General features: G+C 36.8%; 2 protein-coding genes across 4 annotated transcripts; one reads left to right on the top strand and one right to left on the bottom strand.

Moving 5' to 3' along the window:
• Window positions 1–249: 249 nt before the first annotated feature.
• On the top strand, window positions 250–9,322 carry LOC126762689 (protein I'm not dead yet-like). Its single transcript, XM_050479622.1, has 13 exons — window positions 250–1,513; window positions 1,572–1,689; window positions 1,756–1,872; window positions 1,945–2,093; window positions 2,151–2,265; window positions 2,325–2,371; window positions 2,434–2,559; window positions 3,445–3,780; window positions 5,140–5,234; window positions 5,294–5,380; window positions 5,487–5,680; window positions 8,954–9,091; window positions 9,166–9,322. The coding sequence occupies exons 1-13, from the start codon at window positions 1,503–1,505 to the stop codon at window positions 9,292–9,294; spliced, it is 1,662 nt and encodes a 553-aa protein (XP_050335579.1). The 5' UTR covers window positions 250–1,502; the 3' UTR covers window positions 9,295–9,322.
• A 2,519-nt stretch (window positions 9,323–11,841) lies between these two features.
• Window positions 11,842–20,063, bottom strand: LOC126762692 (E3 ubiquitin-protein ligase rnf146). 3 transcript variants are annotated; one of them, XM_050479631.1, is made up of 5 exons: window positions 19,347–20,060; window positions 16,707–16,860; window positions 15,709–16,272; window positions 12,963–13,125; window positions 11,842–12,012 (listed from the first exon to the last, which is right to left on the bottom strand). In XM_050479631.1, the coding sequence occupies exons 1-4, from the start codon at window positions 19,791–19,793 to the stop codon at window positions 13,007–13,009; spliced, it is 1,284 nt and encodes a 427-aa protein (XP_050335588.1). In that variant the 5' UTR covers window positions 19,794–20,060; the 3' UTR covers window positions 11,842–12,012; window positions 12,963–13,006. The 3 variants fall into 3 exon arrangements, with proteins under 3 accessions (XP_050335588.1, XP_050335589.1, XP_050335587.1); XM_050479632.1 differs by lacking the exon at window positions 12,963–13,125 and having other exon boundaries at window positions 19,347–20,062; XM_050479630.1 differs by lacking the exons at window positions 11,842–12,012; window positions 12,963–13,125 and having other exon boundaries at window positions 13,302–16,272; window positions 19,347–20,063.
• Window positions 20,064–21,202: the final 1,139 nt, after the last annotated feature.

Below are 21,202 nucleotides of genomic sequence, written 5' to 3'. Positions count from 1 at the left end.
AGGATAAGCTAAAAGTACTTAACTCTGTCCACAGATTGGATATTGGAGCCTCGCAGTGAGGGGAGAGAAACATCTTGTCTCTTAGTTTTATTTGGATGAATGACTAAACAACTCATTTCTGCACACTTGATTATCACATTTAGGTTCCCTTAAGTGAGGATACAGACGGTGTCCGTTCCTCGAGTTCCTTCATCAGGACGTTTATCACCAGAGCAAGGGTGGCTTTTGGTTACGAAAATTCACTTTGTTACGAAAATTCACTTTCTGTAAATAATGTGTTTCGTGATTCGCTCAACTTATGGTCAACATAATCGCTCTACTGAGCATACTATTCGTAACACCATTACCCATCTTGAGATCCAGCATTCACGCAGTGAAGAAATTTTAACAGCGGTAGCTGAGAGTGTACATACACGAAGACAGTGGAGAGTCGACTTGGCGTTGTTTGCAGCACCTCGGACTGACGTATGGAACGACTTGGCGCAGTTTACATTGAGATTTTAAATTGAAAGCGTACAAAATACAGCTTGTGTAAAAATGATATTCGAACGATTCCTTCGATAATGTTTGAGGTCTATGCGGACAATCCCGCTTCGACTCAAGCCTTGAAGCAAAACATCACGTTTGTCATTTGCCTGTTACTTGGCGAAATGCTCAAACGAGTCATCAAAATTGGACTCAACGTATTGACCATCTGAGCAGCTGCGACCAACATTTGAAAGAGACAATCTCCAAAAAATAAATGCAAAAGAATATTCTTTCGAATGATAATAAACATTCCCTATCTGCATTTTTTCGACTCGATGTAAAATGATTGTATTTGAGTAGGGGTTGTTTGTAGTGCCTCGGATTTCTCAATTAATGTTTTCCTTCTTGTATGAATTTAGAAGGGTCTTCTGATATCCGTCGGCATAAATTTACGGGACCAAGCGTGAAGAAGATATTACATGCTGCAATCTTCTCTTCCGTGCCCGAGCGAAGGTGAACGAACGGTTGCCACGAAAACCGGTCCATCTGATTGGAACGGCAGTAAAATTATATCAGACACACCAACTCTAAACAGTCTAAGTCATAAGTATTTATTATCAAAGCTATTGTTTCACTTTTTAAAAGTGTATATGTACATATGTCTAATACTGATATCAAAAGTATATGGCAACGATCCATGAGTATTATTGGACTTACTGAAACAAATCCCGATGTAGTAGAACAATCTAAAGCCACAAATGGATCTACGAGGTTGTTGCGTAAGGTAAGAAAGAGCAGAGTCGTGCTAAGTCACTGATACACGGCTCATACTATATGTTAGGAATGTTGGAAAATTTGGAACTAAGAAAAATAAGTTTTCAAACACTGTTTTCTACTTTACCAAAATGAATAAGAACACAATGATTTTCTATTTGTGACTTTTGTTGAATAAGAAAACTGAATTTGAAATAAAGGAAACGCGTACAATTTGTTAAACAGTCCACACAGTTTCGTAATACGTCGGCATTTTAATCATGGAAGACGAGTAAGTGCACAAAGAGTTTTAAGTAAGCTTTACAGGTATAATACTGCGCTTCTTACAGAAAAGAGAATTCTTGTCCACGAATGTATGGCCACTTATGCAAATTCCATTGGCGAGGCATTGTACTAATTGTGGCACCAATTCTATTACTGCCAATCATAATACCAGCATATGAAAGGGTAAACTTTGCTTTTATCAAGAGTTTGGGTCTGACCATTTAGATGTTTGTATGTTTACTTTTGTAGCCCTTACGTTGCCTATATGTATTTTCCCTCATGTCCATTTATTGGTTAACAACTGCTGTACCGTTACAAGTGACCGGTTTGTTGCCATTTGTATTGCTGCCATTTCTGGGCCTTATGGTAAGAACTCTCAAAATCGCAGTGCTCCTTGCAAGCATGGTACATAGACAACATTTTTTATACTTTTTTCAGGATTCAACTCCGACGTGTAAACAGTACTTCACGGTACCGTTAGCGATTTTCATAGGAGGCGCTATTGTGGGCCTAAGCATCGAATCCAGCAATTTGGGTAAACGTGTGGCGCTCGGTTTATTAACAATGCTGGGAGTTAGTCCCAAACGGTAAGTATGATGAACCATACAACTCGAAATCTCTTAGAATCCAAATTTTCTTCACAGCATTATCCTTACTCTCATATTGACTACCGGATTTTTCTCGATGTGGATGCAGAACACAATCACTACGGCAATGATGTTGCCCCTAGTAAAAGCCGTGCTCGACGAATTCGAGGCGGTAAGTTGGCCAGATTACGTTGAAACTCTACAAGATTTAAGAATTCTATACGTTCTTAGGGCGGGCTAAAGATTAAGGAGGACAAAAAGCCTGAACAAGACGAAGAGTATGTAGGATTAGTTGGTAAATCGGTTGATAATTTCTTGACAACCAAACTTTTTTGTACAGGAATAGAGAGTCCTCACATATCGCCACTGGCTATTACTTGGCAGTATGTTATTCGGCAACGATTGGTGGCTGTGCATCATTAATTGGTACTTCCACAAATATAGCAACAAAGGGTCTATATGAAAAGTAAGTATTGCTTGAAGCCTAGAAATGGAGAAAAAATGGTTTTGGTCATGGTTTTAAGGTCATAAGTTCCAACAGAATTCAATTAGGCAATTAGGTATTAAGCGTAATGTCACAAAGTTTACATTTAACATCTTCTGAAATCATATTATGTAATGTTACGCAAAATATGAGCCGCTTTAACATGGGCCGAGGGTGTGGCAGGTGATCTGTAATGAAGCTTAAAATTGATCCATGATCTATGCCATCATCAGATGTTGTCAACGTTCATGCCTTTGGTTTGGACTTTGTTCGTCAAGAGAGGAGTTTACTTCTCAATTGCATACTCAGTCCGAAGTAGCTCCTGTTGGCAAGAGTTATTCTGCGTAGGTTTTCTAGGCTGGTTCCAAAATGGACGAAATTATCTATGACTTCGATGTTGTGTCATATTTTCAATATGGGAGCCAAGTCACGATTGCGACCACTGTTTGTTTGATCGGTTGTTCAGGCTAATAATATCAATATCGTCGGCGTATGCTAGCAGCTGTACACTCTTATTATTATTCTTATTGTACTTTCCTAGTTCAGCTATGCAGATCGAATTATTTTCTCCAACAGTAGATTAAGTCCTTCCTAATCTTGATGAAGCTTTTGGTATTGCTCAAAGTCAGTTAACACAGCCGTATTAGTTTTACGGGAATACCAAATTCACACATAGCGGTATAAAGGCAGCTTCTTTCCGTGCTGCCAAAAGCAGCTTTGAAATCGACGAACAGGATACACCGCCTTGATCCTCTTTTCACGGGGGTTTACCAAGATTTCTTTACATTATTGATTGTGAATTAGAGTTGTTGTTGCACTTTATGATTAATTTAATCGTTCTTATTTTAATTTTTACTTTACTTTCAGCTTATTTGTGAATGCCACGGACATCATTGACTTTCCCAAAGCGTTGGCATACAATATTCCTTGGGTGCTAGTAGCCTTAGTGCTCTTGTACTTCACACTTTTAATTACCCATTTTGGTCTTTGTCGTCCCAAAAGTGTGACCGGTGCAGCACTTTCTAGCTTCACAAAAAGTTCTAACGAAGTTACGACTGCAGTTAAACAGAAATTCGAGGATATGGGCCCGATGAGCATTCATGAAATTCAAGTTGCTATAGTATCTATACTCATGATATTTTTGCTTACATTTCAATCACCTGGAATTATAACGGGATGGGCTGATCCTATGAATAAGAAAGGGTGAGTAAGGTTCACTTCTTCAACCTGCTTCTGGAGAATATAGTTCGAGCTGCAGAACTAAATAGAGAAGGTACCATCTTCTATAAGAGTGTACAGCTGCTGGCGTATGCCGATGATATTGACTAGGACTAGGAAGCACAGAAAATGGGTCTGGCAGTGAACGAGGGCAAGACGAAATATCTCCTGTCATCAAACAAACAGTCGTCGCACTCGCGACTTGGCTCTCACGTCACTGTTGAAAGTCATAACTTTGAAGTTGTAGATAATTTCGTCTATTTAGGAACCAGTATTAACACCACCAAGAATGTCAGCCTGGGAATCCAACGCAGAATTGCTCTTGCCAACAGGTGCTACTTCGAAAAAAGTAAAGTCCTCTCTCGACGAACAAAAGCTAAACTCTATAAGTCGCTCATAATTCCCCTCCTGCTATATGGTGCAGAGGCTTGGACGATGCCAGCAACCGATGAGTCGACGATACGAATTTTCAAGAGAAAGGTTCTGCGGAAGCTGTAAGGTCCTTTGCACGTTGGCAACGGCGAATATCGCATTCGATGGAACGATGAGCTGTACGAGTTATACGACGACATTGACATAGTTCAGCGAATTAAAAGACAGCGGCTACGCTGGCTAGGTTATGTTGTCCGGATGGACGAAAACACTCCAGCTCTGAAAGTATTCGACGCAGTACCCGCCGGGGGAAGCACAGGAAGAGGAAGACCTCCACTCCGTTGGAAGAACCAAGTGGAGAAGGACGCTTGGAATATCCAATTGGCGCCACGTAGCGAAAAGAAGAAACGACTGGCGCGCTGTTGTTAACTCGGCTATAATCGCGTAAGCGGTGTCTACGCTAATTAAGAAGAAGAAGAGTAAGGTTATTATAAAAGTGAGTGAGAGAAATAAACTTCCAAGTGATAGTCAAGATGCTACAAGCCTAGTCTCTCAAAAGCGTCAAAAAGAAGTGCGGAAATCATTTTATCCCATCATATCCAGGCAACTGGGACAGTAAAGCCCGGCCAAAATTTGTTGCCATACGCATGGATTTCACTTGATGCGCCATCTCTGTCAGTCTTATATAACGTTATGCCATCCAAACTAAAGACACACAATCTCTAACTAGTTAGAGCTCTGTGAAAATATGGCTTCGCTGCTACCGTAGCGAGCGCCTAGAGCATTATGAGATACCCTTGTTTTACAAATAAATTTAGATAAGTATTTAGATGAGACTTGGTATATATGCTTCTCGGTAGGTGAATATTGATTGCAATGCTCTAACCATAATCACGCCCAATCTACGAAATTCAATATTTCGAAATTTTAATATTTGTTTCTGTGTAATTTATGTTTTCCATTTCGTTTCAGTTTTATTAAAGGAGCTACCCCAATGATTGCCGTGGTCGTAATGCTCTTTTATTTTCCAGCAAGGTATACCTTTTTCAAATTCTGCTGCGGCAAGGGTAAATTGTAAAATATTCATAGCTTTCTACTGAAACCAGTTATACTTCCTCATTATTAGGTCCATTTCCCCCCAGCGCTGAGAAACCTTTACTGTCATGGAAATACGTTAATAACAATTTCCCTTGGGGGATCGTTTTTGTACTAGGTATATTTATAACCTATATACATATATATTTTTATATATATAACAGATATATGTATATAAAAATCTTTGGTGCATCTTTGATACTCTTGCTGTTTTACATTTCCAGGTAGCGGGTTCGCGCTCTCAAAAACATTTATAGAGTCTGGGTTGTCTCTGTGGCTTGCTGATAAAGTGTCCGCATTCAGTGGATTACCATTACCGGCTTTACAGTTATTTTCTCTTTTGGTTTCGGCATTTTTAACGACATTTACTTTGAATACGGGCGTGTGCAATATCGTTGTACCAATTATAGCTGAAATTGTAAGTAAAGAACATTAAAAAAAAAATATTACGGTTATATGCTTGCCATGAGGTCTAAATCTAAAACTAGACATATGATTGACGACTGTAATTAGGACAATCAAATTTTGGTTTCCAACTTTGCACAAGCGTTTTCTGCTCAAACAATATGGTTGTAGTGAGTTCCTGCAAGAGCTCTTACAATTGAATTGACTGTCAAACCCCCGAAGACAGACTTCAACAAATGCTTTGAGGTGACGTTCCTCTCAGGGAAGTTCTAAAGAACAGCTGCAGTCAGAATCACAATCTTGACAGACGACCCTAAAGCGTATTATGGCACAGTGAGTTTACTTGTTGCCTCACCTGCTGGTGCTGCGTAGGGAGCAGTTCACAGCGGTTGTACTACCACTGCCAAATTCGCTTTCCAACATAGAGGTGCTACAGTCCATGAAGACTCAAACTTCGAAAGCGTTGGCGCTCTCCAGGTGATGCCAATGGTAAAGACTAGACCGAGGGCAAAACCGAGTAAGGTGGGGTTGGAAACAAAAGCAACCTATAAAGCGGTGGTGAAAGTCCACGTAAAGCTTAGATGCAAGTCTAACCGGACAAAGGAGAAGGAGGAAAGGTTGGTTACAGCCAAAGCCAGGGTGGTGGCGATTGCCTGCGATATAGCCAAGATAAAAGATGCATTTAATCCTACCACTTATTGACAGAAGCAACCCTCTTAGAGAGATTACGCGAGAAAAAATGGAGAGCAGCAGAGCTGAAACTGTTGGATGCGTTCTTCGCACGTTTTTATGAAGACTCGAGTTCGATGGTTCGGACATTAAAATGAAGAAGAATCCCGGGATTGATAAATAATTAAGTAGCTTACCAAATACCTGGGTATTTTTGGATAGCAAAATGATGTGGAAATGTAAGGAAATGTAAATATAAGAGAATGTTAGGGCCTGCATGCGGCCTAGCACCTGGCTCCATGCACTGGTTTTACACAGCGGTAGTCAAGCCAATATTGCTTTACGGTACTCTGATGTGGTGTACGACTGTCAGCAAAATTTCATACAGAAAATCGTTGGAGCGAATACAAAGGCTCGCTATTCTCTGCTTAACAATCTAACACAAATCGACTTTGGCTGTGTTAGGTGAATTCTCTATAAGAACCTTCGGTAATAACTCCATAAGCAGGGATGTACAAATTATACCATATACCCTCACGCTTTATTATGCTGGCTGCAATCATACTAGTATAACTGGGTGCCAGGCCACAAAGGAGTTCCGGGAAACGAAATAGCTGATGAGATTTCCAAAAGTGCCATCAGTTTGGATACCGATCAAGTAAAAGAAAACGTTAGTCACTTAAAACGATATGCAATAAAATTTCTGAAAGGGCTGACAGGCGGATCAGGGTGAAATGGAAACGCAGAATCACCAGGATCATGTGCAAGAGTCCCGTAGAAAAACTCGATAGCTTTTTACTCGCACGGGCAGAAAATGCAGAGACGTAGGTATGAGAGAGACGCTGGAACACTTCCTATACCTCTGTTCATCATTATCTAGAACTCGTCTTCAATATTTAGAAGTTTCGCAGTTCAAGGACTAGATGAAGTATCAAACATAGATATCCAGTCGCTCTTAAAGTTCGCAAAAAACCTTGACGTCCTGTGTGACAAATACTGTACGTCAAAATGTTTTGGCATTACTAAGAAGCTGTGGGGTTATGTATGGCGTGGCAGCCGGCCAGCATAATCTAATTAAATCTAACCTTGCTTCATCTTAAAAATTGGATATCTCCCACTATTGATAATATAACTTCCATATATATGTATATACAGTTGTCCACAAAAAAATAGGAGTGACCACATGAGAAAAACGAATTGTTAATTTTCATTAACAAAAATATTTTTTTTTTTTAATTTTTGCTCAATGTAATTTGTTAAAGATCTATTAATATTTCCAGATTTCACCTATTTCAATTAAACATAAAAAATTTTATATCGCAGTTTATATGAAGTAAACTAAAAAACTAGTTCCACAAAAAAATAGGAGTATTTTATGTAATACGGGGCCGTTCTACTTTCTTCTTGATATCTGTCCACAGGTTTTCAATAGGGTTGAAGTCAGGACACTGAGCAGGTCACCACATAACCTAAACTCCGTTGGCTCTAAACCATTTTTTTGCGCACTTGCTAGTATGTTTAGGGTCATTATCCCGTTGATATACCCAAATCAATGGCATATTTCACGAGTCATGTGTCAACATTACCTCATATAATATTTTGACATATGCCCTTTGGTCCATGATGCCTTCAATTAAGTGAATTGGGCCAACACCACAATGTGAAAAACGACCGCGCACCTTGATTTGGCATCGTTATGTATAACGGTTTTTATGGTAAACCGGGGATTATATTCTGAGTTAGGAGGACGTCGGACAAAGTTCCTAGAGCATATATTACCAAATAACTCAACTTTGGATTCGTCTGACCACAATATGTTTCGCCATTTAAACGCGGGTCAGGAGCCATGCTCTTTTGCAACTGTATGCGGGCTTCCTTGCGTTTCTTTTTTAATGGGGGTCCTTTTCGTGGACTTATGGCAAATAATTTGTTCTGCTCCAAATTCCTACGAACAGTTTCAGTATTAACTGACAAATTTAATTCGTCATGGATGCTCCAGGCTGAAGCAAGAGGATTCATTTTGCAGTAGCGTACTATATTGCGATCGTCTGCAGTGGATTTTTTGCGCTTTCGTCTACGAGTTTCATTTTTAATTCTATAATTTAAGTCATTTGCTATCATTTGAGGAGAGCATTTTACGATTTTTTGGATCTCTTTATAAGTTTTTCCTAGTTTTCTCAATTTATTTTATCGTTTTCCGCTCTTCCTCTGTACAATTATTTCCTCTACCCACTGGAGAAAAACCCAATGAATAAATAAAATAATAACTAATTTAAATTGCTGCTAGATTATGAAACTATACTTACTTTTCTAATTTTGTGAAAATATTTTATGTTAAGGACTATTTTGAAAACGAAATATCTAACACTCCTATTATTTTGTGGAAAGCAACAACAAGTGTCTTCCAGAACTAGCAAAGCAGAAGTGGAATAGCAATCATCACAATAATTTTTTTTTTGTATTTTAATGCTAGTATCCCGTTATGTGTACCGTTAATGTTTCGCGTCATTTACATGTGATTTAAAAAAGTTATGCAGCCAAACACATTTTTCAGATTGGCACTCCTATTATTTTGTGGACAACTGTATATACATTTCAATCTCTGTCTACATTTCAGGCACGTAATGCCCAAACGCATCCACTAAATTTGGTTTATCCAGCTGGTCTGGGTTGCTGTGTCGCTTTCCTTTTACCAATTAGTACGCCACCTAACGCCCTTGTAGCAGAACAAGCCAACATAAGCTGGAAGAAAATGGTACGTCCAAAACTTACCTATATAATTATTTTTTTAGTTTCTCTGATCAATAATATCTCACTTTCTTTTAACAGTTTGTTGCCGGTCTAATCCCCACGTTTACAACAATAATTCTCATCTATCTGAATTCCATATCTTGGCACTTCATTGTATTTCCAGCAACTAAAGATTATCCTGTTTGGGCTGAGCTCCAGAAGAAGTAAAGACAAACTTTTAACGTTTCTCATACATTCGAATATTTTATACATTTCAACGTTTGTTTTTATGTTGTTATAATACATTAAATCATTTAACTTTTATAAAATAAACACTTTTACAATTTTTACCATTCCCAACTATCGTCTTAATTCTTTTCATCAGTGATGAAATATTTAAATCTATTTACGTGGTAAGTGGAGGCATGTACATGGAATGTCCAGTCTCTGTCCAGCTGGTTGATGTCCTCGTTAGAGTGAAGGCTGACATCACCGCCGTCCAAGAAATGCGATGGACGGGACAATGACTGAGGCGAGCAGGTCCTTGTGGCATTTAGTACAATGGTCATATAAAGTCGCGCAAATTCGGTGTAGGATTCGAAGTGCGAGAGAGACTCCGTCGCCGAGTACTGTCATTCACCCCGGTGGATGAACATCTAGCCACAATCCGCATCAAAGCGAAGTTTTTCAAGACGATGTGACCAAAGATGCCTCCTATGAGAGTTTGGAGCGCACCTATGAGAGCTGCCCCGCTACGATGTCCAAATCGTGCTTGGCGACTTAAACGCCAGGGTGGGTAAGGAAGGTATTTATGGCACAGCAGTTGTAAGTTCAGCCTCCACGAGGAAACATCCCAAATGGGTTGAGGCTGATCGACTTCGCTGGACCAGAAATATGGTTATATGTAGTACAAGATTTCAGCATAAGAAATAGGTACATCAAGCTACTTGGCTGTTTCAGGATCGGAAAGCCACCAACCAGATCGATCATGTTGTGATAGACGGAAGACACGTCTCCAGTGTTTTAGATGTGCGTGCGATCTCCGGGGTCCTAACATCGACTCGGACCACTATCTTGTTGCAGCCAAGATTCGCACCCGCCTCTGTGCAGCAAAAAACGCACGACAAGCAACACAAGGAAGTTTCGACGTCGACAAGCTGCAATCACAACAGAGAGCCGAACGATTTTCTACTCGGCTTGCACTCCTGCTCTCTGAGAGCACGCGGCAACAACCCGGTATAAGGGAACTGTGGGACGGCATCTCAAATTCCTTACGTACAGCTGCAACCGAAACCATTGGTTTTCGGAAAGTGCAAAAGAACAGCTGGTACGCCGAGGAGTGCCGTGTCGCAGCGGAGAGAAAACAGACTGCCTACCTCTCAACGTTACGATCGACCACAACACGTGCGGGATGGGATAGATACCGAGAGTTGAAGAGGGAAACGAGAAGCATTTGCAGACAGAAAAAGAGGGAAGCCAGACTGCGTGAGTACGAAGAGCTTGACAAGCTGGCCGACAGGGATGATGCTCGAAAATTCTAAAACAGAAGGTTTCAGACCGGAGCAAACTCTTGTAGAACCTCCAAATCTTGGAAAAGACTCGTGAAAAGAAATTCGACACCTACCACCTTTTCGTCGATTTCAAACTTGATTTTGACAGCACGAAAAAGAGGAAGTTCTGCTTTCTCCAGTCTGGATAAGAAAGCAATGCAAATGGTTCTGGTGGTGAACGAGGGCAAGACGAAATATCTCCTGTCATCAAAAAAACAGTCGTTGCACTTGCGACTTGGCTCTCACGTCAGTCATAACTTTGAAGTCGTTGAAAATTTTGTCTATCTTGGTACCAGTATCAACACCACCAATAATGTCAGCCTGGAAATCCAACGCAGAATAACTCTTGCCAATAGGTGCTACTTTGGACTGAGTAGGCAATTGTGAAGTAAAGTCCTCTCTCGACGAACAAAAACCAAACTCTATAAATCACTCATTGTTCCAGTCCGGCTATATGGTGCAGATTCATGGACGATGCCAACATCTGATGAGTCGACGTTAGGAGTTTTCCAGAGAAAGGTTCTGCGAAAAATTTATGGTCCTTTGCTCGTTGGCCAGGGCGAATATCGCATTCGATGGAACGATGACCTATATAAGATATACGACGACATCGACACGGTTCAGCGTATTAAGAGTCAGAGATTAGGTCGTGTCGTCCGAATGGATGAAAAGACCCCAACTCTGGAAGTATTCGACGCAGTACCCGCTAGGGGAAGCAGAGGAAGATCCATTCCAAAATAAATATTCCAAATACTTAGTGGTTCATCACTATTCTACAGAAAATTTGTATGAAACAAAAAAATTGTGTGGTATTACTACTCTGGAGGAAATTGGTATTATAAATTGACTCATTACTTTAACGGAAAAAAAAATAAAAAAAAGGAAATAAAAAAAATATTAAAAATAAATAAAAACCAATTGAAGCATTACTATCCTGCAGGAAATTTGCAGAATAAAAAAGATTCTATTCAAAATGAGTACTAGAAATACTTAGTGGGTCATTAATACCAGACAAGAAATTTTCTTAATTTTTTTTAGATTCTAGATCAGAATGAGAAATATTTAACGGGACATTTCTACGCTGCACAAAGTTTGTATGCAAAAACACGACCTCTTCCCTCCACAAAATCAATTGTTTTTTCAACATACTCAAAAAAAGTCGTTAATGGACTTTAAAACACAGCAGAAGAGTTGCTTCGACAATTTACAAATAAAATATTATTCATTAAATACACACTAAAATTTGTATTTATTTAAATTTTATAAACGAAATGTTTAGTTGCTTCGAGGAGTACACCTTACATATGTATATATGTACATATGTATGTGTATTTGATCGCCGCTTGCAAGCCTTTCGAACAAACCTTAGGCCTTAGGTGTGTACTTGCTTTTGACTCTGGAAAACAAGCAAATAAATGAATGGAAAATTTGTCAAATCTGTTTAAAGATAAATGAGCGTAAATTCTTCACTGCAGAAGAGCAAAGTGTGTAAAATTTGTGCACTTTTCGAATTTTTGTTAAGAATGAAGGTTGAAATGATGCTAACCATTGGCACTATGCGGTGCTAAATGAGAGTTACGCAATAGCATAGACATGAAGGAGCAGAGCAGAATTTACCCAGTGTGCTTGATTAGTGAGAATTTTCCAAATAAGTTTTAGAAGCGTACTAGGTATAGAACGCGCGCAGAAGAACCCATGGAATGCGATATGTTTGTACTAAAATATAGAAAGTGGAAAAAGAAAATGCATTTTTTGTGTTTGTTGTGAAGTGTTTGAGACCACAAGCCGATAGATAGAATTTATTTGTTTTTGCTATAGAAATATATGGAAGTATGTTTGTGTGTGTCTATAGAGGCTAATGATAGTACGTAAATTACAATTTTCGCGTTCGGCAATAACACCAAACATGCCAAGAAGTAAACGAGTTAGCGGAAACCCATATAACATGCCAGTTTACTGCTTTTATTGCTATTTTTTATTGCTTATATTTTTGTAAAAATAATTTTCGCTTACATACTTATAATATTCAAAAAATAAAGGATTAAATGAAATGTTATGCTTGCATTAATATGTGTGTTGAATAAACCGAAGAAGTGTGAGTGTTTTTTTTTTCTTTGTTTCAAAAATAGTAAAAAATGCAAATGAAAATTTAGTAAATAAAATTATTTTCATGAATTGCGTACAATGAATTATTCATAGGTTATAATTTCTAACTTAGGCACCCTATATAAATGAGCAAAATATTAACTGCTTTAAATGATATTAATTGTATGACGATGCGCTTTTAGTTTGCCGTGCTCCTCACAATAAGAATAGGAAATTGTTCAATAAAAACAAAAAACTTACGACTACTATTTCTATGTTTAACGCAATTGGCTGACAATTTTGCTCTAATTATCTACACAGTAGTTGGGTATGAGTAGGGATTTGTAAAATTCCAATACACTGACGAGACAATCTTTGAGTATACATTGCACGGAAAGGAATATGTGGGAGGAGCGATTCACGCCTATGACCAGGAAATAAAAAATAATATTAATTAATATAATTATTAGTACAATATTAAAATGCAATAATACATATAAATGTTCAAGCATTTTGCGAGAATACTTGGAATACATACATACAAACAATATTTGGTCGTCATATGTAGTAGAAGGTGTAAGTACAGCGCTTTAGGCCTAATTAAGTATACATCCTTTGTATCACCTAACACTTAGTATTAACATTACTGGTAGTTCTAATATTATTCCTACTACTAAGCACTTGGCAATTACTATAATCACGATATTTATAGCTAGCTAATATATGTATGTAGTGGTGTTCATTATATATATTAAATTGGTATTTTTAACTAATATTATAGTGTATATGTTTATTTGTAGAATGTTTGTATATATGTATGTATGTAGTTATATTCATTAATAACGAGCGTAAAAGCGCTTTCAGTTTTGGTTGAAAAGTTGAAAATTAATTCATTAAATGAAGTTTTTGAAAAATTTTTGAAAGCCTAACGCCAACTTATGTAATAAAAAATGCAAAGTTTAATAATGCACTTTGTCTTAACGCCACAAATTTTGAAGCAATTTTTTTGAATGTATTAAAGCCTTTATTTTACTTGAAGTTATTAAACTGAAGTATAAAAAATTACTTGAAGGAATCGATATTGCAAGAATAATAAAAATTTATTTGCTTTTACTTTTCATATTAGCAAAGAAATTCTAAAATGCTTTAATGAACTTGACTTTTTCAACGCCTAAGTGCTCTATAACAGTAATTCTTCTACGGCTAAGTCACTGAAATTCGAATACCGCGTAACCAGGGTATTCCAACTCCAGTATTTCCACAAAATATTGTCAAAAAAATAACTTGTTACGTCATTATATAATTGACTTGGGCATATAAAGGACTTCAAAATATTGCAAATGATTGATTTTAAAATTTAAGACTTTAGAAAACTTCAATAATGTTTATAAAATGAGTATTTACACTTCATTTCTTTTCGATCAGTGTATATAATAAGGCTTATCATCGAGAAGCATCAAAAATAATCGTATCCACTATTTATAGTCAATATACAACTTTAACAATTTTACAAAATTACTAAGCAAAATGAAAACCGTTATATCATTCGGAATTAAATTAACTTTTTAACTTTTTTGCAAAGAAAACAAAAATATTAATAGGAATTATGTTACGAACTTTGAGGTTAGGATTCAAATTTCGATTTTTTTAAATAAATAAATAAACAAAAGATAGTTTCGGGAGCCAATTTGTTTCCAAAAATAATATATATTAATATAAATTGCAGTTACGATGCAATTTCGCAATTTAAAAGAAACAAAAAAATCTAAATTGCACCAGAAAAAGCCGACTGCGACTGCTAATACTAATTACTTTTATTGTTCATTTTAGAGATCATTTTATATGTAATTTGGAGAAAATATCTATCGGAAGCATTAATTCATAACATAAGATAATTGGCGTTTTTTCTTATTCCCTAAACTGCACTATTTTCTACATGTTTTCATTATAGGATTATATTTAGTTTTAGTTGTTAGCTACATATTTAGAATATTTTTAATGAGCTCTTCAAGAGTTTTCCATACGTTTCTATTTGCCAAGTCACATTCAAATATTTTATGTGCTTTTCCTACTATTTTTGCATTTTGCATTCTGCTTTATCTAAACTATTCATCTGTGAGTTTTGCTAGAACTAGAACAACCCGACCTGAAAAATGTAGGCTCATATAGAATTTATAGATTTGCGTTTACCAGGTACATATCTTACAGTTTTTAATGCCGTCTCATTGCTGAGCTTTATATTATCTATATTTACATTAATAATGCCTATTTTCCTACAATAATAAATTTTTGCGCTTACTCTTAACTCAAGTATGTTTTAGCTTTCCTTTTGCAGTCCTAAACTATTTTTTAGTTTTTTTAAGCGATCTTAGAATTTTCGGTTTTCAAGTGATTCTTAGTACATATTAAACATACAGGCACATACATACATACAAACGTTGGTGTAACTATTACGCTTATACATCGACTGCATACACTTCCGTTATACTAATCGTATGTACAAAGCGTCCTGCCGAATACTTTTAATGTAAATGCACACTTCCCTAAACAACAATGACAAACATATGTATGTGCATTAGTTTGTGAATTATTTTGTTTTTTGTGGGTTTATCTGTATATGGCTGTGTGTGTGAGGGCGCTCAATTGCGTCTAACGCATTTCCCTGCGCACTTCTAGAAGCGTATATGACGCTGCGCGTAGCGGCCGTCCACGTCACCACCATTTTCCTCGTCACTGTCCGAGTCGATGATGTTGCGTAATGTCAACGCATGGAAATCGTTCAATGTCTGCTCAAACAGATCGATTGTCTGCTGATCGGCTTCGGAGATCACATTCTGTGTCGCATCCAGCAGATCTTCAGCTGCATCAAGCAACTCGCGACTACCATGCGCTACAAGCGCCGCAGCGGCAACGCTGCCGCCGCTCGTTAAACTGGATGACGTGGATGTACCAGCCGTGCCGTTACCCGTTGTTGCATAGCTGCCACTGTAAGTCCCTGTATTCTCACCACTCATGCGTTGCACGATATTGACATCGTCGGTGTGCTGTTGTTGTTGTTGTGCTGATGCTGTATTTGCTGCTGCGGCGGTGTTGCGCGACAACTCATCGGCATGCGCCAACGTTGAGCCAATTATGTCGCTGGCAATGCGTATTGCGGCATCGGTGGCGGCAATGGTCGAGATGAAATCACTTGCATTGGCTGGATGCCGCATGCTATAATAATTGAGTGGTAAACTGAGATCGGAAGAGGAATCTGTTGGCGTATTGGAAGCACCCAGACCAACAGCTATACTTTGTTGCTGTTGTTGCTGATAGATTTGTGAAGCGAAATTCGAATCGGTTATGACGGTGTTGCCTTCGATACGTAGGCCAGCTACACCTTTTTTAGGTATTGTAGCCAGATCACGTTTAACGCGTCGACAACGACTCGGCTCATTTTGACGTTGTTGCACCATTGTTTCCAGATCGACTACGTAGACATAGCCAGCCACTAATATGATGCAGGATTTTTCACCCTTCTTAAAAGCCTCCTCAATATCCTGACTGGTACGATCATCGTACTGCCACCAACCTAAACAGTTCCACATAGAAAAGCTTTGTTAAATTTATTTTCAACAAAATGGGCGTGCGTATTTATACAAAAGGTTAAATATTATATGAATGTATATGTGTAAATTATGTTAGGTTGGGTTTTTTGTGTTAGTTTTTCAATATTCCAGCTACACCCTTGGTTGGCATATGCTTCGAGCGACATATCTTCCGTTTGCGAGAGGGATTTTGTACTGGATGTTGCACCATATCGCCAAAATCGATGGTGTATATAGCGCCGCATATGAGTACTTCATGCTGGCAATCCTCTTCCAGATCAATCAAAGAAGTACTGAGCATGCGCGTTTGATACGCATCTTCGATATCGTTGGAAGAGCGCGGGTCATATGCCCACCAACCGCCTGCGGGAGTTTGTCTTAAGTTTGTGAGTGCAGGTGGTGTTTCAACGTTTCTTACCATTACGTCCCTCGTAGAACCACTGATAACCGTCTTCGGTGGATTTTGTAGCGCAAATATCATCGATACCATTCACCAAATCGGGATGGTCTAGAAATTCGGGCGGTATTTCACGTCTACACATAGCACAACGTCGATTTTTGTAGGCCACGCCCTAGAAGCGGAAAATAACAGGTTAATATTATTTTTAGTTTGGAGAGCACACTTAAATGAGCACAAATTATGATAAATGATTTTTAAATTTTCAAACAAAAATAAAGTTACAAAAACAGAAAACTTTATTCTTTGATATTATAGAGATTATGAAAACTGTCAAATAAAATTTTGAGTCCTACCTTTTAAATTGGTAATGAGACATTCAATAAAGGTATCACACGTTAAATAAGTTGCCGCAATTTCAAATACTTTTAAAAAATATTTAAATTTTATTTTTTAAAACGTGACTTAATGAAATCGTACCGTTTGCAAATTATATTTTCGTAATAAATTTACAATACGAAAAAGTTATCTAGACTTTTGTTTTCACTAATTTTAATCTACAGTATGGTGAGCCAAAAACAATTTTTATTATTTTCTTTAGATACCGTGAAATTATAGTCTTAAAAAAAAGGTAAAGTTTGAGCCCTATTGTAATCAAGGTTGCAAAAATTGTATTGAAAATAAAAGAATTAACATTTGAATTAAATTTTGTAGAAAAAAATAATATCAAGCATATAATTAAGAATTTTAAAATAAATTTGAGAATTAACATTTTTTCGCGTTTGCGTACTTCATTCATATTAAAAAAAAATAAATTTTTTAAATGAAAATCTTAAATTAAATTAAATTTTTTAAATGAAAAACTTATTTTTACTTTTCTTTAAGGATATCTTATTTTGGCACGATTACGATTCTTGCGGCGCCGCGTTTTGAGCGTACCGATGGATATAGGAGGTCTTCAGGATTAAAAAATATATACACATATACCGTTCTCAGACGCATAGTTTTCGAGATATTTCACTTCAAAGTTCCACAATTTTACATGCAATTCACTCTTATTTTATTTTGTTTTTCTTTACATGTCATGACAAATACCGCCGCAAGCATCGTAAAATTGCCCTTATTTTTAATCCCCATATCGGGATTAAAAAGTTAAAATTTAATTATTAATGCAAAATTTTTTAAATAAATTTTCTTTCTTATTTGACAAAATAATGCCTTAAAATCATAATATATCTTAATTTTTTATGACATAAGTAATTTTTAATTTAGCAAGATAGAAGAGAGAAAGTAGAAAGAAATTTTTTAAAAAGATAATTAAAAGTAGTAAAAATTTTAGACATTTTAATTTTAAAAAATTATTGACTTTATTGTTGCTTTTAAACAACAATTCTACATTAACCTAAGTTATACCTTAGGGCGAATCTTTGCTCTTGAAAGATTGCGCACATTCACTGCAAATTTAACGTTTTTACTTCATTTTCATTGATAAACCAAATAACATTGTAGCCTTTAAAAAAGTTTATTAACACGTAAATATGCGCAGATTTAAATTATCTAAAAAAGGTCACAATAGGTAAATAAATTAACTAAAATAACTTTCATTAAAATAAGACCTTAGTTTATAGCTAAAGCGCACCTTCGGCTGTATATCTTCAATGCCAGCAACTTTATATGCCTTAAAATGAAGATCATTTGTAAAGCAACACAAACGGAGATGTTAAAAAAGGGCAGAGATTAAAAAACCACTGGACCGCTAAACATGTTGTGGCTCTAATTTTGGTTAGGTAACCAGGAAATTGTAGCGGTAAATTAAAAATAAATTATAGTAAATCTTTCAACCTTCAAAACCGTTGTCTTCGGTTTTAAGCCAATGGCTCAAACCAGTCATTGTTGTTAGTGTTGCAGTAGTGACGCCACTAACAAAGATAAAAAAGTCTGTAAAATCAACACTACAACTTGCCCAAGACATGTCGGTCACATTAATAAGCAATATGTGGACTATGACGTTGTGTGGACGTGCCTGCGAAAAGTTGAACTTCAAATATTGTTTAATACGAAGTGTGCATAATTACCAATTCAAATTATTATGCCGAACTAAGCGTTAGATTGACTTTTCTCCACGTGTCTGCAATAAAAGCGTCAAGCCCTCGTTTTACTCATTTTTGCGCATAATTTATGTTAATACGAGTATTAATAAAACAAATAAAAATAATATTGAGTATTTAATAAAAAATATAACTTATAAAATTTGCTAAGCAGCCAATAACTTGCGGATGCAATTTTTTTTTTTTTTGAACAGGGAAGTAAAAGTTTTCGAAGACATTTTATCTGAATTTGGTCAAATATTTTTAATATATTTAACTTTAAACTGATCAGCATTCCGCTGAAATTACGAATTCTTTTGAAACTTCCGCACGCTGAAGTAAAAAATGAAATTAAACACTTGCGGCTATCAAATTTAAATAAACAAACAAAGCTAATCTTTTAAGCCGATCACGTACCACTTGAAGTTTTCTAATAGTCGTGCAATTAATTATGCATTAGTCCACACACACAATACGCTTTTTGCCAAACTACTGGCGTACGCGACTACTACGTTAGCAACAATGACAATGACATTTGTATATTTTCGCAAATTATAGCGATTTGTTTACTCACTTTCACGCATAGGAAACAAAAGATATGTCCACATGGCAGGCGCGCTGGGTGTATACATGTTTGTAGGCATATTGGGCACTCGATTGCCGCTGAAGGTCCTGCAACATCTTCATCATTAGGCGATTGCTCCTCCGGACTGCTATCCACATTTATAATTGACGCAGCAGCAGTAGCAGCTGTCTTAGATGTAGAAGGGGTTGGGCTGGTGTTGCATAGATCGATTACGGCATCAGCTGCGGTAGCGTTTTCTCCCATTGTTGTTGTTGTTATTGATACACTTGATGTTGCAGCCACTGACGTAGTAGGCAATTGCGAATTCGGTTCAACCTCGAATGGCACAATTACTGCTGCATTTGCATCGTCGCGCATTGCCATCACTCTGGGAACAGAAGCTATGACGTTGCTGCCGTGATCCAGACTGCCGTTTAGTTCTTCACTTTGCTCCATTCATAAAATTTCCACTCTCTCTTGAATAATGTACAACTTTCCACCTTATTTATTGCTAAACAATTGCGAAAACGTTTTACACAATGTTGTTTTAATTTGTACACGTTTACTTATTACTTTTACTATTATTTGCTTCGTTTCACTGCGCGTCTACTACAACACAACGTATTTTGTTTCCGACAAAAAGCAGACAACACATTTAATTTATCAGCAAATGTGAGGAAACAAGAACTATTTTGATGTTTTCATTTTTTACATATTCGCTTAGGTCTGGCCAAAATTCGCCGTAAAAGATTGCAAACAGGTAGCAGAGAACGTAAATTATATACGTTCTCTGGAGTAGTGATGAATATACCGAAAGAGGCCGCTGCTGTTTGTTATAAACAATGTTGCCGTATCGCTATATATTTGCGGTGCACTTGCATATAAGCGGATTCTTAATTAAAACAGAGATTAATAAATTTACAATAACGAATATAACAATAATACATATCATATAAAAATACAGTATACGAAATTTGAAAGTAAGTATAAAAATAAATTTATGCTTATATGCCATGTATTTAATTATTTTTAAAAATGGACAATCAAGTGGTTTGTGCCCGAAGCTCTTTATAAAAAACTCGGCCTTTGGTTCGAGGTGCCACGGGCGGGTCTACGTAATTCAAAAGCGGCCATTCAATGTTCGCTTTTAGTCGTGATCGTTTCATCACCGCTTTATAAAATATATATTTATTGCTCAAAGAAAATTTATGGACTAACTAACTGTACCCGTTCGATTCTGTACTGTGATACAGTCTCAAGTCTCTAAATTTGAGTTTTTAAGTTAGAGCCAATTTTTGAGACTTGAGACGATTGTGCTATTCTGTAAGTGACAGCCATAAAATCGATTACATTTCATTATTCAGAGATGTTTTTACACTTGAATGAAAATAAATATGTCGATAACAACTCTTAAATTTTCATAACATAGTCAAAAAACATATTTATCAATGAAAATAAAAATATATGTTGACTTTGTTTCATAATATTTACGAAATTTATGTAAAATTGATTTATTTTTAACCTTTTCGTTTCAAAATATAAAGGCGACAATCGTTTAATATCTATGATGATCTCTATTCAGTATATTCAAAATGGCAGACAAGAGTTCTTTTTGGTTTTGTGACCTGCTAATTACCAGGTCTCTAATTTGAGGAAATATTTTGAGACTAAGGCTAGAGACTGTTTAGTGAATAGTAACTAGTCACAAATTGAGACTTTACCTCAAAATGTCTCAAATAGAGACTAGAGACTGGTTACAGAATCCCGCTATATATCCGCTCTCGGCCATACTACATATTTCATTTGAAGTCGGAAACGGAAGTTTCGCATCACGGCTCACACCACTTCCAGCTTTTCGAATTCTT

Source organism: Bactrocera neohumeralis, chromosome 6, assembly GCF_024586455.1.
Source record: "Bactrocera neohumeralis isolate Rockhampton chromosome 6, APGP_CSIRO_Bneo_wtdbg2-racon-allhic-juicebox.fasta_v2, whole genome shotgun sequence".
Taxonomy (NCBI): domain Eukaryota; kingdom Metazoa; phylum Arthropoda; class Insecta; order Diptera; family Tephritidae; genus Bactrocera; species Bactrocera neohumeralis.
Note: the sequence above shows the minus strand (reverse complement) of the source record. Positions and strands in the feature narration are given on the sequence as shown.

What these genes read in the sequence shown, in the direction of transcription:
- LOC126762689 (XM_050479622.1), top strand. An exon ending in TGCCATTTCTGGGCCTTATG is followed by an intron (nt 1,873 to 1,944) that starts GTAAGAACTCTC and finishes TACTTTTTTCAG; the next exon opens with GATTCAACTCCGACGTGTAA. An exon ending in ACATAAGCTGGAAGAAAATG is followed by an intron (nt 9,092 to 9,165) that starts GTACGTCCAAAA and finishes TTCTTTTAACAG; the next exon opens with TTTGTTGCCGGTCTAATCCC.
- LOC126762692 (XM_050479630.1), bottom strand. Translation starts at nt 19,793, where the DNA reads ATGGAGCAAAGTGAAGAACTAAACGGCAGTCTGGATCACGGCAGCAAC. An exon ending in TTTGTTTCCTATGCGTGAAA is followed by an intron (nt 16,861 to 19,346) that starts GTGAGTAAACAA and finishes TTCCGCTTCTAG; the next exon opens with GGCGTGGCCTACAAAAATCG. An exon ending in GTTCTACGAGGGACGTAATG is followed by an intron (nt 16,273 to 16,706) that starts GTAAGAAACGTT and finishes GGAACTGTTTAG; the next exon opens with GTTGGTGGCAGTACGATGAT.